Genomic DNA, 22890 nt, shown 5'->3' with positions numbered 1-22890 from the left:
TTACCGGCATCCACTCGAAACCATGAAACTTGAGTTTCCCAAATACCCGGCTCCTTGTGGACATGGCCTAAGATCAGTGTGTGTGTGTGTGTGTGTGTGTGTGTGTGTGTGTGTGTGTGTGTGTGTGTGTGTGTGTGTGTGTGTGTGTGTGTGTGTGTTTGTGTGTGTGTGTGTGTGTGTATCTGTGAACTTGTCTGGACATTGGACATCTTTATCGTGTTTGTCATTCCTTTTGGTAAATGGTCCTCTTCCTGCAGGCAGAGATAATCTGTATAATGAAACGGTGTGTACCAAAAACAAAAGTGTGCTCATACTTAGAGAGTTTGATAGTTCAAGAGTCCAAACATGCTGAACAGGAGCTCTGTGAAAACACACACACCAGGCTGACACACAGACTGAAGACAGGATCACTGAACCAAACATGGAGCTCTGCTGTCAGATACACATATTACTGTTCTGATACTCTGGAGCTGATACCATCCAGAAAAGGTGTTCAGGCCTGAAAACACACAGGGCTACAGTAACTCCCACAGTCTGTCTCTCCATCAGAATATAAAAATGACCTTTGACACAGTAGCTGTTGTGTTTCAGTGACTCAGATAGAAATCTAAAGTTCAGGTAAAATTCCCCTTGGTGTGAAAATCCTCCGACCTTCTGAGCATTCCTCTCTGAGGTTTCTGTGTCACCCTCGGAGCTCTCAGAGATTAAAAACCACATCAGGAATTTAAGTGACACACTTTAAAAAGAGGGCTCAGACTGAACCTGTTCCTCCGGTCCCTGAAGGGATGTTTGTGAACCACTCAAGGGAACATGGAGTTCAGAGGATCTGATAAAAGCAGCTGTCACAAACATGCATATATCTGAACAATCTTGTTTTCTCATTCTCTTGTTTTTCTGAGACGTTTGGCTGTGGAGTGATGATTCACTTCACAACCATCTGCATTTCTGGTCTCTGACTTTGTTTAAAAATAGACGACAGTTGTATGTTAATATTCCACCATTTAACTTTATTTTAAAAACTTGAAGTCTCATTTTAGATTGAACTAAGATTGAAAGTGTTTTTTTTTTTTAAAGTGAGGAAACATGCTTTCCTGTTCAATTTGATGCTTCCTTTGTTTTTCACAATGAACACCTAGCAATGACAAAAAAAAAAGATAGATCAAAAATGAAGGCAGAAAAATACAATATATGACAATTAAAAGATTTTATCTCCTCAAATAGAAAATTACAGATGCGGATTAGGACCATGATTGATGGAGAAAACAATTTTGGGCAGGTCCAGATTAAAGGCCAAAAGACAAGAATAAAATCAAGATAAAATTTTGATATTAAAGTTGTAATGTCAAGAATAAAATCAAAATGACATGGAAAAAATCAAAATGCCTGGAAAGAAGTCAAAGTACCCTGCTCTGATGTTAACCGTAGTGCGTGGGGTACAGTCAGCTCCTCAGCAGCCACAAGCGAGACAGACAGTGGCATCAACTGCCAGTACAGGAGCCTAAACGACTGTCTTCAGGGTCCTTTGTCAAGGTCGGGGGGCAAAACTTTAAAAACTGGTTGATTTCCAATTCTAGTTTTGGAGAACAAAGAATAAACTGTTAGGAGACAGAAACAAAAACAACAAACAAACAGTTTTTCATATTGTGGAACCTGGAGTTGCCTTTTTAAAGTGAGGCACTAAACTGTTTGTGCTAATGTTGATTCCAACCCACAGTCAGCAGTTATTCTGCAGTGGTCTGTTCAAACTTGAGAGTCTACCAATAACATGAAGAGTGAGGTTATGTTAGCTCTGATTGGTAGATGACTGGCAGGACATAACCAGTAGAGCTACAATATGCAAAAGCAAGAAGGGAGAGTGTGACAAAAAGCACTTTGAAAAAGTTATTTATTGAAAACAAGTAAAGTGAAACAGGCTGTTTATCAGCTGATCAAAAGTTTAAGACCATCGCTCAAAAAATGACTAAAAACTCTCCAAACCAGAATAAAGGTTTTTCTCAGTGGGACTCAAAGATGAGCAGCTCCACAAATTCCTTTGGTCATGCTTGATGTGAGTGTTTCCAGGAAGCTTTTGGGGACATTGCTCCAAGTGGTGAAGATGGTTTCACAAAAGGCATCAACTATCTGGAACTGACGGCCATTTTTATTAACTCTCCTCGCCATCCATCCCCAAATGTTCTCTATTGGATTTAAATCAGGGGAACATGTGGGATGGTCCAAAGAGTGATGTTATTCTCCCTGAAGAAGTCCTTCATCAAGCCAGCATTGTGAGCTGCAGCATTGTCTTTTTGAAAAACCAGCTGTTACCACACAGACCAGGGCCCTCAGTCATGAAGGATGCCCGCTGCAACATCTGCACGTAACCAGCCTCTGTTTTACCACCCTGCTCCACCTGAAGCTCCAGTGTTCACTGAATGATCATGATGGACCCCCTCCACTGTGCCGAAAACATCTAAGGTGGGATCTCCTCATCATGTCAGTAACGTTGGAGCCATCTGGACTGTCAGGGTTACATTTTTTCTCATCAGAGAATCAAACTTTTTTCCACCTTTCAATTTTCCATGTTTGATGCTCCCTGGCAAAGTCTGAACGGTCAGTTTTGTGGTGTTGAAGGAGACAAGGTCTTTGAGTTCTTTTATTTTATTTTATTTTAAACCCTTTTCCTGCAGATGTGGTCTGATGTTTATTGCGCTGCAGTCTGCACCAGTAAGGGTCTTAATTTGGGTTGAGGACCACCCTGTGTCTTGACAGACAGCCAATCGGATCCACCGGCTCGTCACAGGTGTAATTTTTTGGGGTCTACCTTCACTTTTTTGTTCCATAATGCTCAGGATCTTTCTGAAATGTAGAATGACTGTCTGACTGCGTCCAACCTCAGCAGCAATGACACGCTGCGAGAGGGCATGACCGTGTGAATGCCTGACAGAAAATGGACATTTGGAGTAGATTTTGGCTTTAATAGACTGTGGTCTTAAACCTTTGATCAGCTGATAAACAGCCAATTTCAGTTTTTCTTTTTCTTTTTTTTAATCACAAGTCCCAAATGTTTTATGTCACACTCCTCCTTCTTGTTTTTGCATATTCTAGCAATTTTTCAACTGGTCTTGAGATTTTGATCAAGTCTCTACCTTACCTCTGGGCGTTGTATCCAGTAAGAAATTGTCTTGAACAAAGGAGGTGTGTTTTTATCCGATCTCCATTTACTTCCAGAACAAACACACTCCTTGCTAAAAGTCATTTACGACAGTATGAGGAGACTCCGGGCCAGAAATGGTGGTGAGGGAGTTTGATGAAAACAGATCCTCTTCACAGCATCTTTAATTTGAATTTGCTCATTTGGATTTCTTCTTGTTTAGTTTGGTCTGGTTAGTTTTTGCTCCATTCACTGTAGTTTTTAATACTTTTACACTTGTTGTAGGCCTGTTTTAAGTATTATAAAAGTAAAACACTTTTTCCTTAACTTTTAGTTTGTGGTTTAACTTCATCATTTCTTTCCCCCTAAGGTAAAGGTATCAAGCTGTTCTTCAGCTTCATGGTCAGTCAATGACACTCACATGAACACTGTGGGAAGAAAAGGTAACACAGACATATAGTCAGTGTTGATGTTGTGAACGTGCCTCAGTGTTAGTGATGATAAAGAACATGCCGTCACTCTCAGATTGTGGAGTTACTAGTTTCAGATTTAGGTTTGTGTGTCAGCGTTAATGCTGCAGTGAACCTGTAACCTCAGAGATTCCTGGGCTGTCTCAGAGGATTTATAGTGGATCAGATCTGAGTCAGAGTTCAGGCAGCAGACCCACAGCCTGAGGGCGCTGTCTCTGTCTCCTCACATGGTATCTGTCCTCTCTCTGCAGCTCCACCTGAGGCATGAAGCGACACCTGGAGAGGAGACGGCTTGTCTCTTTAGAGCCTTTTACATGAGCAGACTGACACGAAGCAACTGTGTGCAGAAAAATATTTATTTACTAAAGATTGAAGCCTGAACGAGCTCAAACATGAAGATGATGAACATACAGGCTGTAAATGAAGACAACTTTGAACACAGCTGAGAATCCATAGGGTTAGATTAAAAAGAAGCAAACACAAAGACTCTGAGGACAGCTCAGGACATTTTTTATTCTGACTGTTTTTATAAACCTGCTCTAAAATCAGGTTGCTGTACTTGTTTTCCACTAAAGGTTTTAATTTTTCCTGTAATTAAAAAGAATAAAGTGAGTATCTGACTCCATCCATCCATGAAAAGGTCATGATTCTGACCTCTGATTCCCCTGAACTCTGTCTCTAATCTCAGAAATGTAAAACAAACTCAGATAAACATTTTAAACAGAATAAATGATGATATGTCATGGATCACAGGCTGGGTCCCATCTCTGGTCCTGCTCCCTGTCTTTGTCCCTCTCTGGTGCTCTGACCCAGCTCACTGTCAGATATTCAGAAATGATCTGATCTCTCAGCGTCTTCTCCACCTTTCAGACACAGAGATTAGAAACAGGTTAAATGTCACATTTACAAACGTGCTGCATCTTCACTTGTCAGCCCATTTAGCAGCAGCTCAGTGCAGCATCATGGGTCTGTGAGCTCCTGTGGACTCAAAGTCCTGATGACAACAGTTTTTTGGTTCTTCAGGAGACAAAGACTGTTTTCCAATTTGCCTGGTATGCAAGCAGTACTGTACTGATTAGGTGGAAATTTAGTGTTTAGTGTGTGAAAAAGAGTTAAATCTGCAGTGTGCCACAAATTCCTGTATTTCTGATCTGGGAAAATTTCTCAGCACGCACCAGACCAGTCCATCTGTCATCTGTCTCCCACAATGCATGGCTATAATGCTGTTTGTCTTCCTTTTCTGATTATGCAGTGAAACTCATGTTTAGGTGTATTAGGTGAATTACCGCCACCTACTGGAATAATTCAGCAAAACAGCTACAGAATAATTAGGTGAAATAAACTTTGGCAAATCTTCTCACAACTGTTTTCATTTACAAAATTCACTTAAGTCCATAAAAAGAATTTACCAACTTAATCATACATGAACTACATTAGCCCCATCTCTCCATATCAGGGATGCCTGGGTCAGTGACAGTGGTGTAGACATTTCAGATGATCTATGGGTAAAAAGTCTGAGTGGGATAAAATCTTGTTCAATCAATGCAATGCTGCGATTAATTCAGTTTAAGGTCATTCACTGACTGCACTACTCTAAAACCAAGTTAAACAGAATTTATCCCAATGTATCGGTCAAATGTGATAAGTGTAAAACAGGGGAACATTAGCTCATCAACTGTGGTCATATCTGACACTCAAAGGCTTCTGGGAAGACATTGTTCATCTTTACAGAATCATATTTAAAACCTTTATCTCCCGACTTTCTTCTTGTTATTTTGGGCTGTTCTGGTAACATTTTAACCCTTCCTTCTGCCCTTGAAATTTAGCCTGGTTAAACCAAAAAGGGCAATCCTGAAAGAATGGAAGTCCTCCACTCCTCCCTCTTTTAAAGCCTGGCTGAATGATAAGGTTTCTTGCTCATACTTGCTTACACTCTGTCCAATTCACACCCAAAGTTCCTAAATATCTGGGGACCTTTTATTGAAAATATAAAAAAGGGGAAGGAACAGTCTATGAACTGACAAAGTCTGTATATTTTTTGTTATACTGTGAGGTTTTGATAATGTGCATAAGTGATGTTATCAGTTATTCATCCTTGCTCCCAGTATCTAAGACAAGGTCTTCCCTTTTGGAATCGGACTTTACACTTGGACCTTCAATTTTTTCAATTCAATCTTGGAATTAGGGACTGTCATCCCTTATAAATATCATTTCTGAACTGGCATGGATGTTGTCCTCTCTGTTATTGTTGTACTGTCTATGGTAGTGTGCATACTTGTTTGTTCCTTTTATTTGTTTTGTTTGTGTTTTTGTTGTTGTTGTTGTTGTTTTGTTTTCCTTTCAGTCTCTTGTTTTTCTTGTATTGTTAAACAAAAAAAATAAATAAATAAAATTATTATTTAAAAAAAAAAAAAAAAACGTGGATTATATGGAAGCAGTTTTTCCCAGAGATTTTGGAAGTCAACCCATTGCTGATTAATTTCTAAAGTATGATTTACCTATTGGTGTTAAAAAATCAAATATAATTTATTTTGCAGTGATATCAATCTTTGCCTTTTACATTTTTTTATTCATAAAACAACACCCTGGAATCCCTCCTAAAATTGATCATTGTCCAACTCTTTCACTGCCATTGACGTATATAGACGTCATTTCAGTGCGGAACGTTGCCCGCTAAAGAACAGAAAAAGGTAGAGACAATCTTTTTTTTGATGAAAGAAGAGAGTTTACTCTTTATTTCGGTTGTTTCTGTGTTTACAGAGTCATAGAACTCAATATTCTGTGGGTCTTGAAAGATAGGTTAAAATGCGCTAAAACGGCTGGCAGTGAATGAGTTGAAATAGAGTTAAACCAGTGTTCCTCAAACTGAAATTGAAAAAGAGAGAGGAAGATGTGAGTTGTAGGGCAGCAACATGAATCGATGAAATCAATAAACATTGATTAATAAAAACATATTTTTTGGCTCGAGTCGCGTATTTGTTAACCCCCCGCGCGCGTAGCGTTGCTGTTTATGTCATGTGTAAACGTGAGGGCAACAGGGTGGAATTGAAGTGAAGCCGCTAATTAAAGTAAATAACTGTACATCTGAAATTTTGCAGCAGCAGAGGAAGCAGCCAGGCTCCATGTGTTGTCAGTGTGTGAGCATCTAACCTGATCTAACCAGCCCATTACCCAACACATGCACCAGGTATGACTGACGGGCTGACAGCCGCTCACTAACTCCATCAGTCCAACACATTTACTGAAAGGCAGGCAGCATATATTGTCTTCTTCTTTTGGAGTGTATACGTGTGTGTAGATTAGAAGTATGAACTAATAAAAGTAAAATATAAAGAGAAGTTCAAAAACAAAAAAAAGAAAGGAAGTAAACATCAGTTGTACTTCTGCTGAACTGAAAACCAGTGTAGTGAACTATGAAACAGACCTAGAACAGTCATACTACATTCTAGAGTCAAAAGCAGAAGAAGTAGAAGTAGAATTCAGAAACAGCCAAAGAGCTGATCACCTGTTTCAGGATGGACTCCCTCACAGCAGGGGACGACATGTCCACAGAGGAGCTGTCTGCAGCCAGAGTCAGTCTCACAACATGTTTACGGAGCAGTGTGGAAACATCTGAGAGAAGGAATCATTTTTAGACCTTTTTAACCGTTCATCATCAAAACTCAACCTTCAGCTCTGAGATCAGCCCCATCTTTACTGTGGGACAAAAATCCAGCCACAGACAGCAGTCAACTAGCTTAGCTTAGCTTAAGCTCGAGAGCTCAGAGCTTCAGATGTGTTGATTGATTGATTGATTGATTGATTTTTTTTTTTTGCTTTTTATTTTTTTTAAATTTGTATGACTGGATATTTGTTGAGTTTGAACCAAATACGTAAACATTTTCACTTCATTTCAATGTTTATCATTTAATGACGTGAATTTTTTTCTGTAAATCTTTTTTTTTCTCGTCCTGATCCTCCATCACACACTCGACACTGAAAGCTTGTTGTTTAAAGAAACATCTGTAATTATGTTTTCAAAGTCTTACACTGTGGTTGTCATAAATATAAACATAATTTAAAATTTTGATATAAATAGGCCTAAATGTAAACAATAAGAATAATAAACATGGACATAAATAATGATAATAATATTGATAAAGGTCTAAAAGATAAATGTTGATATAAATATTAAGGTGTGAGGGGGCAGAGAGTGGTCTTTACCCTTGTAGCACACAAAGGTTTTTCTTGTGTTGCAGTTGATGTCTGCCAGCCCCACAGAGTCTCTGTGGACCTGAAGAACAGAGCACCGAGCTGATCCGCTGGTCTGGCCTCTGTTTGGTCTCCAGGGTGTGAACGTGGCCTTGCTGCCGTCGCTCCAGTCCCAGAATGACCGGGTGAGCCCCATCCAGAACCAGGTCTGCTTCATGCTTTTCTGCAGCTTTTGCAGCTCCTGGTTCTCCAGCTTGTTCCGGACTCGGGCCAGGTCTGTGTGCTGGTTCCTGCAGTACGCCTGAGCATCCATCCAGTTCAGAGCTGCGTGTCCAGGGACAAATCTTTCAGAAACATTGGAAGCTGATCCTGAAAATGACAACAGCACTGTAGAGCTCAGCCCGTGTTACCATCAATCATTACAAGTCAGTCCATGCTCCTCCTGCTCCTCCCGCTTCTGGACTTCAGGAGAGAAATAAGAAATTAAAACATGATGACAACTTAATATTTAGAACACCCTCCTTCTGGAAAATAATCAGAACCTTATATTTTCTGCCAACAGTTTGTGCAAATAAGGAATCATAGGTCAGTGTTCAGATGTTTCACTGGGTGTCCCCCAGGGGTCAGTCTTGGATCCACTTTTTTTTGTGGTTGTTTACCTTCTACCCCCGGGCACACTTCTCCATCGCCATAGGGTCCACTTTCACTGTTACACTGCAAAAATTTGAAACATTTTAATACCTTTTTGTCTTATTTTAAGTTAAGATTGTCTTGTTATACTTGATTTGAGCCACTTTCAACTTATCAGTCCAGAAAAATGTCTTGTTTGAAGTTATTTTAAAAAGACAAAAATAAGGTCTGAATTCCTTTTAATAAGTTAAAAAGAAAATCTGCCAAGGGAACAAGAAAATGTCCTTGAAACTAGACTAATGTCTTAATACAGGTAACATTTCTCTCATTTCTCTCCCTGCTCATTGTCTCCAAACCCACCGTCACCAAAACACAACACACCCCAGCTCCACCCATCATAATGGATGGTTTTCCTGTCCCCTTCTCTCCTCAAGTCAAGAGCTCCAGCATTATTCTGTTCAGCACCTGGACTGCATTCTTCCATCTCCACAGCATCTCCAGACTCTGCCCATCACTTTCTCAATACAGCACTAAAATACCGGTTCACTCATTTGACACATCCCTCATCGATTGCTTCACAGCCCTCCTCACCGGTTTCCCCACCAAACTCATCAATAGACCGCAAATCAGGGGCGGCGTCATGGGAGGGCCCAGTGGTCTCAGGCCCACCTTAAAGTGATACTCTGGGATGGAACAAGTTGGGTCCTATCACAAGGTTTAGGGCAGAAATTACCCCTACAGCAGTGTTTTTGTGCAGCAGAAGCCCAGAGCGCTCACACCAAACACCCCCTCCCTGCTCCTCTGCTGGTTTCCTCTGCACTCAGACGGGGCCATATTTGACTTGACCAAAAACACAAATAAACAGACTCCCACCGAAAAAATCTGATATCGGTCTGTATTCACGCTTTATTTAGATAATTTTCAGTGTGTTACTTTCACACAAAAACACCGCTAAATAAGGCTCTAGTTCTCATCGTGTCTCTTCGTCCTGGCAGACTACCTGTGTTTGTTTATGGCACGCCGTGCACGGACTGATACACTAAGTGGCGAGCAAAGCGTGCTGTGGCTCTGCAGCGGAGGTAGCGCCGTTTTACAACACGATGAGAACTAGAGCCTTATTTAGCGGTGTTTTTGTGTGAAAGTAACGTGTTGAAAATTCTCTAAATAAAGCGTGAATGCAGACCGATATCAGAGTTTTACGGTGGGAGTCCGTTTATTTGTGTTTTTGGTCAAGTAAAATATGGCCCCGTCTGAGTGCAGAGGAAACCTGCACACCTGATTCAAATGATCAGCTCGTTATCAGGCTCCAGCAGAGCTTGATGATGAGCTGATCATTTGAATCAGGTGTGTTGGATTCGGGTAACATCTAAAACATGCAGGGCAGGGGGGCCCCAGGACCGGAATTGAGAAAAACTGCGTTATACCAATAGGACTAATGAATGATTTAAGGAAAGATCGTAGTTTTTTGTCTTTTATTTAACTGTGGTTAATGTTGCTGCCTCTAACACATGATAGTTGAGGCAGCACAGCCCATTGGGGTGTTTTTGGCTGGTATCATTGAGAGCTATTGCTGTCTGATGCACTAAAATTTGATCACATATCAAAGGATCAAAGCAAGCAAATGATCTGCCTGAAACATACACAGTAATAGTACTATATATCTATATCTATATCGTAATAGTTATTTACTAACAATTGTAATTTAAGACCCACTCAAAATTGAAATCCTGGCTTTGTCTCTGCTGCAAATCATTCGGAACTCAACCACCGCGCATCACCACCTGCACTTAATCATCAGACCACATCACCCCTGTTCCCATCCAACACCTCTGGCTCCCTGTAAAATATCCCAACCACTACAAAACAATGTTATACATAAAACATAGTCCATTTGAAAAAGCATCAGAGAGTGAAACTAAGGTGACACTTTATCCCTAGAAACTGAGCTGCGCATCAGAGTCTCACCGTTGTAGCAGAAGAAGTGTCGAGCCCGACTGCACTGTTCAGAAAACCACCCCCCCTTGTGCCCTATGAGCCCACAGTCATGGTTTGCAGGTTGTTTGTTTGCCCAGTTCCTGTAACCCGGTTCTCCCTCTTTGTAGTCATCAGCGTCTGACCTGGTCCAGCCCCACCATCTCTTCAGACCGATGTAGACTTCTGTGAAACCAGAGCCCACCAGATCAGCCAGGTCCTCCAGGTCCCTCTCGTCCCTCACAGATGCCAGCTCCCTGTAGTGGTCTCCACAGAATCTGCGAGCATCATGCCACTGTCTGGCCTGGCTGATGAGGTAATACTTCCTCTGGGGAAGGTCAAGTTTAGGATGAGAGGACACAGAGTGGTAGAGACCTGCTGATGTGCAAACGATGGAATGAAACAGAGAATGAGAGCAGGCTAATAGTTTGAAACGAAGCATGCTGAAGAGAAAGAATAGCTCACCTGAAAGCACCAAGAGGCAGAAAACTCTCTGCTCCATGTCGGAGTCTCAGCAGATCAGTACAGGTTTCAGAAAGAGAGCCGAGACGTTTCCTCTTCAGCAGAAACCTCCTCACTCACTCACCTGAGAGCGGGAGGTCTCTCTAAAGCCTCCTCTTTGTTTTTAAATCAAATTGTAATCCTGAGTGGATTAACTCTGCAGACGTTTCCCTGGCCCTCAGATGCAAAACCAGGTTTCTTTCAGGGCGCGGCTGTCAGGGAACCAAGTCTGCAAAGTGATAGCTTCAATCAGATAGCGCTGAGCTAATCCACAGAGAAGGACTGTGAACGTGACAAACTGAAACGTCCATCATAAAAAGACGCTGCTTTGTGAGACACTGAGGGAGTCAGCTATTTATTAGCCTGCTAACCGGTTAGCATTGTTAGACTTAGACTGATCGATCCTGAGACACGTTAGCATTAGCGTTTAAGCCCCTTTAAACAGTTTACAAATGTATTCATTTTTGGTTTGTGGCTAATGATGCTAATGCTGCTCTTTAGCATTGGATGTGAATGAGCAGCTAACGTGTTAGCCTCGGTCAAACCCTGAGCAGTGTGCTGCTTGTATTTAAACTCTTTTTTCAAGTCTGGTCACATCTTCAGGATGAAGTTCAAACTCAGGACAGACTTCTCCCTCCTGATGTTCTCCGTGCATGAGCGGCGATGCGGCCTCTACGAATGCAAAGCACATGAAAACACCGGAGCTCTGCAGAGAAGGATGCAAAGGTTTGCAAAACAGAGACGCTCCCAAATGTGGAGGAGAAAACAATCTTTATTACAGGGAGAAATCACCAGACACACACACACACACACACACACACACACACACACACACACACACACGCACACACGCACATACAGGCATTAAACAGTTTCAAGTATGGAATGATAAGCAAATTAGCACCTCCTGAATAAAAAATGTAATGAATCAATGAATGTAATCCTCCGTAGCACCACAACAAACAGGAAGTCAGGAGGTTTTACTCAGAATATAAAGTTGAAACTGTTTACAAAGCAGAACCAGATGGCACCACAGGGTGACAGAAGGTGTCAGAGGGTAACAAAAAAAGTTAGGGGGTGTCACAGGGCATCTCTAATGAAAGATTATTGTTTATTAGCTCATATTGAGATTAGAAATCCTTTACTTTACTAATCTAGTCATCTAATAGACCAATTTACTGTCAACATCATCAAAAACATGCATGCACATTTTGGCAACAAGCTTTTAGCTTCATTTATTCAGATGAGTTCTTTTTCTTTAAACTCTAAATCTGAGCTGTAAGCAACATAAAAATGTCTGGTTGTTCTGTGGTCAGCTGTCAGAAATGATACTACACCATGGAGTCAACTTCTATCCAGCTCTGAGTGTTACAGAGCTACAGGTGTTTAGGAGCAAAGAGTGACCGTGCTAATTGGAGACCCTCAGAGGAACGTGTCAGTGATTGTTGGCTGAGAGCCACCAGTTAACAGGGTCACACTTTACACTGAAACACCAGCGACGTCTACAGCTGTGGCATGAAATGTGTCTTCTTTATCCAACCTCAGGTAACCAGGTTTGACCACAAAGAAATAATTTTAACGGCTGATATTCTAAATCCAGTTTTTACTATGTGAATTTAATGAAAAAGTTAGTTATAGGTTGGGGTTCTGACCAAACATGGACTCACTATGGAGGGTAAATACAAATGAACATATAAACTAACAGAAACAGATTTTAGGTTCAAAGTGAAACGACAGTATATTAACAAACTATGAATCAGTCCTTTTAGTAATCTTAAAATACAAACCATTAATATTCTGATAGATTTGGTTCAGTTCTCTGTCTGGACGTGGTTTTCAGGTTCCTTTATTATAACACAGGTCACAGGTTACTATTATCATAGCATCATGTCTTTTCATTTCTCAGTCTGTAAGTCTCCACAGATAATACAGTCATAAGCATCAAGTAATGTGTGTGTTCAAACTCCTCTCTGGGTACATGCTGGATTTGGTCTGTCCACTTGTTGATGTTTTCCATCCACTCTATGATTTCTCACGAACCTGTGGGTTGTTAATCATCTGTAAATTTTGTGATATTCAGGTCAATTTAGTCTATTTTGGTGGTTAACACCCTCACATTGTTTCACCAACCATTGTACTCCACAGCACTTCTGTTGCCAAACCACGGTCACAGCCGTTACGGTTTACAAACAGTGAACTGGTCTATAGAGATCACATTTTACAAACCCAGTTAACTGTGGTGGGACACTGGTCCCCCTGTAGTGTATCTACCCATCTGTCTGTAGATTCTTGGGATATTTGGTCTGCAGAGACTCAGTCTGTGTCTAATGACCGACGGCGGTGATCACCAGAGGAGCAGTGTTCTTCCCGTTGTCACAAACGCCCGGGCTGAAGAACGGGAAGATCCTCTCTGAGAACAGACACCCACTGAATGTGTACATGTGCATCATGTTGTCCACATCGAAGAAGGACACGATCCCCTCCTCGTAGTCCACGAAGACACCGACCGTCTGCGGCTTCTCTCTGAGTGTCACAAGGACGGACGGGGAGTCCAGGGCTCGATACTCGTTCCCGTTCCTCAAGCGAACCGTCCAGTACCCGTTCTCCGGTTTGGAGGTGATCATCCCTTTTCTGTTGGCCGACTCTTTGACCACGCCGAGGTCCCAAAAGGTTTTTGCTCCCACTGCAACCTGAACAATGACAGAGCAGAGTAAAGGGGACTCAGTGAGTCATGTCAAAGGGTCATCAGTCATCTTAATGAGCAGGAGATAATCAAGACCTGGAAGTAGATCCTCCCTGACAGGAAGCCTTTCTTCCCCACCACGCAGATGACCGGGTCAAAACGCTGAGGATTATCAGGAACGATGTGAAGCAGCTCTCCACGGCCCGCCTGCTTCCCATCAGCTGACAGGACGATGTTTGGATGGGCCGTGTCCGGGTCCAGAACCACATCGACTAGAGAGGACATGAGAAAAGAAGAAGCTGAGTCTAAAAGAAAATCTGTTACAGAAACCACAAGCTCCAGATCCACACGCTCCAGATACACACGCTCCAGATACACACGCTCCAGATACACACGCTCCAGATCCACACGCTCCAGATCCACACAGCTCAGTCTCACCTGCATATTTCTTCATCCTCTTCATCTCTATGGCACAGATCAAAGTTCACGTTAGTTTGTGCAGCGGGGTCAGAGATGGCGCTGTTTTGGACATACAGATTGAACTGGTCAGGCTCAGCTTACCTTCTCTCTTCAAAGAGTCAAGTTCGTTCTGCAGAGTCACGTTGAGTTTGGACAGAGCTTTAGTCGTGGTCCCCACACAGAGCTCAGGATGGACCCCGATCTCCTTCCACTGTCTGCTAGGTGGAGGAGAGGTAAGGGAGGGCAACCTCTACCACAGACAGGAACAAAGAGAGTCAGGACTGAGGTAGTCCAGATACCAAATACCTGCTCCAGGTAACCTCCTGTAGTGTTCATGTTCACCTGTAGGAGGTGCAGGTGGTCGTCGGTGCTCTCCAGCTCCTCCAGCTCAGCGCTCCTCCTCTGCAGCTCGTTGATTTCTTGCTGCAGCTCGTCGGTGAGCTCTACGGCCCGTCTCTCTGCAGCTTTCTGCTTCTCTCTGATCTCTGAGCTCACTTCGGACTGTCTCTCCTGGACCGAGCGAACCAGAGACGAGAAGAGGCGGTCGCTGTCCTTCAGCTCCTTCTCTCCGCTCACCTGCAGGGAGATACAAGACATCAGCTCCAAATGTTTAAGAAAACTTGACACTCAACTCTTAACTTTCCTATATAATCTGCACCCAACAGGCTTACAGAGAGGCCAGCCAATCAGAGCGAAGGGGGTTTGTGGAGCAGGGAGTCTTAAAGAGACATTTTACCAAAACACCAGAGAGAAAAAAATAGATTTATTTGAGCTGCAAATCATGAAAGGAGACTACATAGATCAAGGGTGTGCAACCTGCAGCTCTTTGACTCCTTGAAGCGGCTCCTTCTAGCTTTAAAAATATTATTGAAATAAAGAATTTTTCTTTTTCTTACAGAGGGTTTTGATGATTAAAGACACTGACACTACGTATAATCTTCATCCCATCTGTCATTAAAGTCTGCCACTGCTCTACTTCACCTCCTACAACACCAACAGCCCACCAACTTTCCATGCACCTGTGGCTAACCTCAAGTTTCACAGCCCTGAAGAAAACTAGATCAATGAAAGACTAATCTGGAAGAAAAAACAGGTTTTAATTCTGTGTGGATGGATTTATTTAACTGACAAAATGCTGGCTTAATGTACATGCTTGATATGTGGCAAGACCAAGCAGCAACCTCCAGTCTAAGAATATGAGACAGTGCTGAAGTGCTAAAATCTGCTGTTTCTCAAGTGTTCACTTGGGTCTGGCTCCAGAAGTAGCGGAAGTCACACACACACCAAGCCAAAAAAAAGATGTCTTCAAAGCAGAAATTAACCTATTTACAGCCTGGTTCAAAAAACCTCTCCTGTCTGAGTTGCTGATTTTATTATCGGCACCCACTGTACTTAATATCCCCCTTCAGAGGATATTAAGATTGCCAGCTCCCCCAATAAGAGGCACAGCTCAGGGTCACGTGACCGACAGGTGCCCTATGGCTGTAGGTGAAGCCCCTGCCACTACCAATATGGCCGCTATAGCCGATGTGCTTCATTTTCCGTTTCAGAAAAAGACCGGTGATGTCAGCGAGACTACGTCCATGTTTTATACAGTCTATGGGCAAGACATTAGCAAACAAAAAAAAAAAGATGAGTTGTGCAGTATCATCATACATGTTCTTAAATTTGAGTATTCTTTTCCAAACTCATTAAATTATAATTTTTTATTTAAAAATGTTAGAAATTTTGCACATTTTTGCGCAATTTTTTATTTTTATTTTTTTCAAAATTTTGAGAAATTTGTGCAAATTATTAAACATGAAAAACCATGGATGACATGTATAATTTCATAAATTAAAAAAAAACCTTTCCCGTTCAGACAATTATTCACTAGATTTGAACAATGGTGAAGATAAATTTCATTTTGTGGTTCCTGAATGACTTTAAAGACTGCACAGTGGCGCTCACAACAAAAAGGTCACAGGTTTGATTCCCAGCCTTTCTGTGTGGAGTTTGCATGTTCTCCCCGTACTTGTGTGGTATTTTGGCTTCCTCCAAAAACATGCTCATCAGGTTAATTAAACACTCTAAATTGTCTGAAGGTTAGAGTGTGTGAGTGAAAGGTTGTCTGTCTCAGTCAGCCCTGTGATTGGCTGGCAATGACAGCTGGGATAGGCCCCAGCCACCCACGACTCTGAACAGACTGATAAGTGGTTCAGAAAATGAATGAATGAATGACTTTAATCCAGTTGAGCTGAGGCAAATTTGCTCCTAAGAAAGATAAAGTTGCAGACCCCTGACACAGATAAAGAATAGACTCTAAGTTTTCTGTGGGTAAAGAAAAAAAGGGAGTATCTATGAAGACTGACCGTACTGAGCTTCAGACAGTTCTTGATCTCCTCCACTTTCCTGACTCGGTCCTGGATCATCTGCTGAAAACCAGCCTCGGTGGTCTTCATCTGAACCTGAGAGGGGCAGCAGAGAGGAAGCCTTCAGACTGCACACTGGAGCTTGTAGAGACATATAAACTCTGAACATGGAAAACCTGCTGTGTATTAGTGTGAGCTCAGGCTCAGGATCATAACACGACATTATGATGATCTTCAGTCCCACCCCCCAAGCGTACCTTCCTCTCTTGGCTCTCAAGCTCTACGGTCACAGCCTGGTGGCCTTTGTGGTCCGTCTCGGTGCAGAACTGACACACACACTTCTGTTCGTCCCTGCAGAACATCTCCAGCAGCCGGTCGTGCTTCTTACACATCCTCTCCTGCAGGTTCTTCACTGGGTTGATCAGTCTGTGGACCTTCAGCGTGGGAACCCTCTGATGGGGCTCCAGGTGGGCTTCACAGTACGAAGTCAGGCACCCTAAACAGGACTTCAGGGCCTTCACCTGCAGGGACGTGGATGCACAGACATCACACACCACCTCTCCAGATTTGGCTGCTGCGAGCGGGGATGCTGATGAGCAGACGATGATGTTCCTGAATGTGTCTGCCAGCTCTTTGAAAGCTGTGTTGATGCTGGTTTCAGGTCTAGAGGGAAAGGACTTGTGACAGGAGGGACAGTGGTAGACCTCGCTGCTGTCCCACACACTCTGGAGGCAACAGAGGCAGAAGTTATGACCACAGGGAGTGGTGACAGGGTCTGTGAAGACCTGCTCACAGAGTGGGCACTGGAACTGTTTCTCTGGTAGCATGTTGGCTGGCTCAGGAAGGCAGCGTCTGTAAAACAGGAAGTTAGTTAACGAGTGGCTCAGAAATCTGACTGATAGAGGAAGTTCAAATTTAATTCAACTGAACACACTGGAACAGTGACAGGTGGAAGAGGAACACATCGTGTCGTCTGTTCATGGAAACAGTGAGTCAGGAGTGAAACAGCTCTAAAATGAGTGTGAACACAGAGAACACTCAGCATCAACCTGTGTCATGACATGTTTACACTCTAAAGCTGGAGGTACACAGACCAAAGTCTGTGGAGCTGGTAAATCCAGACTCATACACCCTCAACTGTTTGTGCTGTGTGCTTGTGTGTGTGTGTGAGTCAGTGTTTTGACTGAACAACACACCAAGACACACCTGACATACACACATAAACACACAGACACACAGACACACCCAAGGTCCACAACGCAAGGATCAACTAAAACACTCCAAAATGTCTACTGACACACACACACACACACACACACACACACACACACACACACACACACACACACACACACACACACACACACACACACACACACACACAACCACACACAGGCCCAATACACTAACACACCAATGAAACAATGAAACAACAACAAAAAACAGACCAACAATCCAAAAAACTAACAAATTAACAAACCAAAAAAAAAACAAGATAACCAACCAAAAAACTAGCATCCCAACAAACCAACAAACAATTGACCATCAAATGAAAAAAAAAAAATAAACAAAACAAAAAAAAAGTGTCAACCATCCAACAAACCATAAAAACAACAAGCCAACATGACAACGAACCATCAAAAAGATGAACCAGCATTTCAACAGACCAACAAGCCAACATGCCAAAAAACCAAGGAACCAATGATCCAACACACCAACAAACCAGTGAACCATCAAAACAACTAACCAGCAAACCAGTAAACCAAGCATGCCAACAAACCAGCGAACTATCAAAACAACTTACCAGCAAACCAGCAAACCATGCACATCAACAAACCAGCACATCAACAAACCAAGGGACCAATTATCCCACACACCAACATGCCAATAAACCAGTGAATCATCAAAACAACAAACTAGGGAACCAACAAACCAGTTTACCAATGACTCAATGAACTAAAATTCAGCAAACCAACAAGCCAACAAACCAACAAACAAATTAACAAAAAAACAAAAAAGAAACATCAAAACAATGAACCAGTAAACCAGTGAACTAATGATCTGATGGACCAATGACCCCAAACAATGAACCAACAAACCAACATGGGAACAGGCCATGACGTTGAAAGTTAGTCCATAAAGCTATGAATAGTTGGATGTGTTGAAACTGACTGAGAAACCAGAAGCCTGATTTCTTTTGAGGAGTCCATGACGTGACGTGACGTGAAGACCTCAGGTGGTCAGAGTCTCCTGAGGAGGTTTAACAACCTTGACCCTGATCCAGCTAAATGAAGCAGGCACAGGTCCAGGTTCAAGAAAGTGAAAGAGATTATGTAAGAGTAATAAAAACTCTGCTGACTCAGATTTTAAAAGAAAAAAAAAATGTTTTGCTCCGTCTTACTTTAAAGCTACATCCAGCTTTGTCTGAAAGTAAGAAATTCTCCTTCCTCCAGCTTTAAGACTTAATATAGCAAGTTTGGTTTTAGGATTAAAATACAGACACACAGCCATGTCAGATTAATTCAACAGATGGGGTATATGACAGAAAAAGGGATTATTCTCAGGCTTGGTTTGGCATTAATTCATGCAGGAGTAGCAGCTGGCTTAGCCCAGTCTAAGAATCATCTCACCTGCTCTCTGTTAGCTCCATAATGTGTCAGAAGATGGTTTAAAATCCGTGTTTAAAGTTACTGGAAGAATCTATTTTAGTGCAAAACTAACAGGGCAGTCTAAAGGCCTTCACAGCTGATTCATTCTGAGCATGTAAAAGTAGATCTCCTTGTTTAGTCCAAAAACAAATGACATATGGTTTCAACATCTGATTTACTGGTCTAAATCTGCTGCTTTTAGACATTTTACAGAAACTGACGCTCAAAAAATCCAGTAATGTTCAGAAAACTCAGACTAATGAAGCAAGAATCTGATTATGAGTATATATTTTCAGGATGTGTGTATATATGTTAGTATTTTCTCTGTTTTCTCCCAGACTGAAGCTCCCTGTCTGAGCTCTGCTCCACTCTCACTGATATTGAATTGATATTGAACCTGATATTACTCTTACCTACAGGTGATCCTTCAGGTGTTCAGCTCAGCAGGTGACTCTCCGTCTGTGTGACCACTGATGAACACTTTAGACAGATCGAGGTGTGAAACAGGAAAATGAAGCGTCAGTTATTCATCAGCTCAGCCCTCCCTCCCTCTGCTCAGCTGGTCTCTGCTGACGCCCTGCTTCACACCTCCACACCTCAGCACTAAACACTGCTTCAACCCACCATTAGCTCCTCTGTGTGTGTGTGTGTGTGTGTGTGTGTGTGTGTGTGTGTGTGTGTGTGTGTGTGTGTGTGTGTGTGTGTGTGTGTGTGTGTGTGTGTGTGTGTGTGTGTGTATGAAATTATAGAAGACATAATAGTAGTTCTCACACAGGGGAGGATTGAGTTTACCTCAGGGGTGTGTCGGCTGGCTAAGTCCAATGGTTAAACTTTTCGTTTATGACACACCTGAAACACACACACACACACACACACACACACACACACACACACACACACACACACACACACACACACACACACACACACACACACACACACACACACACACACCTGAAACACTGAAACAGACACACGGAAGCTTGAGCTGAAGAATGCTGTATGTCTACATTACTCTACAAATACTCGCAGTTTATGACGCGTTACTGTCAGGTCTAGCTATAAGACCATTAACAGGAAAACTTAACAGCATGGAGACACACACTGAACTCAAACAATAAGGTCATGGTTTAACTCACTCATGGTTTAAATTATTCACTTATTGTTTAAATTATGGACACGTAGTTTAAACTATATGGTTTCAGAGATAAAGTCATGGTTTAAGTTATAGACTGATAAACAATCTAATGGACTCATGGTATAAATTATGAGGTAAAGTTTAGGTTATGGAGTCATGGTTTAAGTAATGAAGTCATGGTTTAAGTTGTGGACTCACGCTTTAAGTTATAAAGTCATGCTTTAAGTTTTGGACTTGTGGTTTTAGTAATGAGTTCAAGGGTTTTAGTTATGAATTCATGGTTTCAGTAATAAGGTAACTGGTTTAAATTTTGGATATATGGTTTAAGTTATGAAGACATGGTTTATGTTATTGACTCCTGGTTGAAGTTATATACTCAGTGCTAAAGTTATGAAGTCATGGTTTAAGTTATGAAGTCATGGTTTAAGTTATGAAGTCAGGGTTTAAGTTATGAAGTCATGGTTTAAGTTATGAAGTCAGGGTTTAAGTTATGAAGTCAGGGTTTAAGTTATGAAGTCATGGTTTAAGTTATGAAGTCAGGGTTTAAGTTATGAAGTCATGGTTTAAGTTATGAAGTCAGGGTTTAAGTTATGAAGTCAGGGTTTAAGTTATGAAGTCAGGGTTTAAGTTTTGGACTCATGGTTTAAGTATAGAAGTCATGGTTTAAGTTTAAATTCATAGTTGAAGTTACAAAGTCATGGTTTAAGCTATGAAGTCATGGTTTTGGACTCATGGTTTAAGTTTTGAAGTGAAGGTTTAAGGTTAGAAGTTTAATGTGGACCCCAGAAGACTAGCTGGTGACTACGGCACCAACTAAAGGGGATCCTTAATAAATCAAATCAAATCAATTCAAGTTTTGGTTTAGAAGTCAAGGTTTAAGTTATGAAGTCCTGGTATAAGTTATGAAGCCAAGGTTTAAGTGTTGGACTCATGGTTAAAGTGATGAAGTCATGGTTTAAGTTATGAAGTCCTGGTATAAGTGATGAAGTCATGGTTTAAGTTTCAAATTCATGTCTGAGGTTATGAAGTCTTGTTTTAAGTTATGAAGTCCTGGTTTATGTTATGAAGTCAAGGTTTAGGTTTAGAAGTCATGGTTTAAGTTTTGAAGTCATAGTTGAAGTTTTGAAGTCATGGTCAAAGTTATGGACTCATGGTTTAAGTTTTTGGGTAATTGTTTAAGTTTTGAAGTATGATTCGAGTTTTTAAGTCATGGTTTGAGTAATGAAGTCGAGGTTTAAGATTTGGACTCATGGTTTAAGTTAAGCAGTCATGGTTCAAGAAAAGAAGTCCTGGTATAAGTTATGAAGTCATGGTTTAAGTTTTGAAGTCATGGTTTAAGTTTTGAAGTCATGGTTTAAGTTTTGAAGTCATGGGTTAAGTTTTGAAGTCGTGGTTTAAGTTTTGAAGTCATGGTCTAAGTTACGGACTCATGGTTTAAGTTTTTATGTCATTGTTTAAGTTTTGAAGTCATGGTCTAAGTTATGGACTCATGGTTTAAGTTTTTATGTCATTGTTTAAGTTTTGAAGTCATGGTTGAAGTTTTGGACTCATGGTTTAAGTTATGCAGTCATGGTTCAAGAAATGAAGTCTTGGTATAAGTTATGAAGTCATGGTTTAAGTTTTGGACTCATGGTTTAAGTTTTGGACTCATGGTTTGGTTTAAAGTCGTGGTGTAAGTTGTTGACTTATGGTTTAAGTTGAGAACCAATGGTTTAGCTTATGGAGAGGTGACTTTGTCCGTGCCTGCATTGAAGCAGCTGTCTAAGGTTGAGTTACTCAGAGCAGAGAACATGTGACTGACCTATGACAGGAACTTTTACAGGACCATAAAGGATGAACAGGACCATCACTGACACACAGAGACTAGGATCAGGGCAAAGTGGAACATGTTTTTTGGGGAGTTTGTTTTCCTTCAGACTTTTTGGTTCTTAGATTAAAGTTCAAAGCCTACAAAGTCAGATCATGATCCTGTGGTCAGAATATGACTTCAATTTAAGAAATCTGAAAAAAGTTTGAATTCTGAGAATAAAAAGTGTCAAACTTCAGTATTACTTTGAGAGAACAGTCTTCATATGGTCAGAGTGGATTGTTCAGGAGATAATTGGTATTTAAAAATGTTTTTACATCGACCCTGATGAAGGGCTCAAGTTTTGACCTTTGACCCTTTCAGGCTTTCATGTCCTTGAAGGAGGTGAAGTTGGGTCAGAATCCTTAAGTTACCCCAAGAAAACATGGGATGCGTCCTAACTCTGTAGCTGTTGACTGTGTGTCAGTCTGACACATGTCAGGACCTCCAGATCGCGGAAGACACTGATCAAGGAGGCCCCTGGATTCTCAACCCAGTGCTGATCCTTTCGTGGTTCAAGTTGGGCTGTAAAAACTCAAACCTGTTGACTCATGGTGTGGCTCTGCTCAATATGCCAGTTTGTGTTGTAGTCAGGAGAAATACAACGTGGTTTGGACACGCTTTCTTGTATTTTGAAAGTCACTGGGTGTTTGTATGTGGTTTTAGGGCCTCAGCTCCTGTCCGCTTGATCTGATGACAGATTGACTTGAATAGAAACCTATCTGATCTGGTGCCCTGACAGACCAGAGACAGGCTGGAGAAGTATCTGGTGTATTTTAGTCATTACGGCTCAACATGAATGAACAAAGACTTTTCAATAAAGTTGGAACATGGGAACTCTTTGGTCTCACAACCCCGGTCATGCAGCTTGC

General features: G+C 41.6%; 1 protein-coding gene across 1 annotated transcript; it reads right to left on the bottom strand.

Annotated features, from left to right (window-relative positions):
* Window positions 1–13217: 13217 nt before the first annotated feature.
* Window positions 13218–17213, bottom strand: LOC141784154 (E3 ubiquitin-protein ligase TRIM39-like). Its single transcript, XM_074661884.1, has 7 exons — window positions 16608–17213; window positions 16387–16446; window positions 14378–14611; window positions 14138–14285; window positions 14015–14041; window positions 13673–13848; window positions 13218–13583 (listed from the first exon to the last, which is right to left on the bottom strand). Exons 1-7 carry the CDS (start codon window positions 17211–17213, stop codon window positions 13218–13220), a joined length of 1617 nt encoding a protein of 538 aa, XP_074517985.1.
* Between the last annotated feature and the right edge of the window lie 5677 nt (window positions 17214–22890).

Source organism: Halichoeres trimaculatus, unplaced genomic scaffold (genome assembly GCF_033239565.1).
Source record: "Halichoeres trimaculatus isolate MK-OKI-2021-1 unplaced genomic scaffold, fHalTri1.1 fHalTri1_scaffold_22, whole genome shotgun sequence".
Classification (NCBI taxonomy): domain Eukaryota; kingdom Metazoa; phylum Chordata; class Actinopteri; order Labriformes; family Labridae; genus Halichoeres; species Halichoeres trimaculatus.
The sequence above is the reverse complement of the archived record's forward strand: the minus strand, read 5'-3'. Positions and strand labels throughout refer to the sequence as shown.

Coding starts and splice junctions, on each gene's coding strand:
- LOC141784154 (XM_074661884.1), bottom strand. CDS start 17,213: ATGCTACCAGAGAAACAGTTCCAGTGCCCACTCTGTGAGCAGGTCTTC. Junction 16,447..16,607: donor GGACTGAAGATCATCATAAT/GTCGTGTTATGA, acceptor GGTTTTCAGCAG/ATGATCCAGGACCGAGTCAG. Junction 14,286..14,377: donor ACCACCTGCACCTCCTACAG/GTGAACATGAAC, acceptor TGTCTGTGGTAG/AGGTTGCCCTCCCTTACCTC.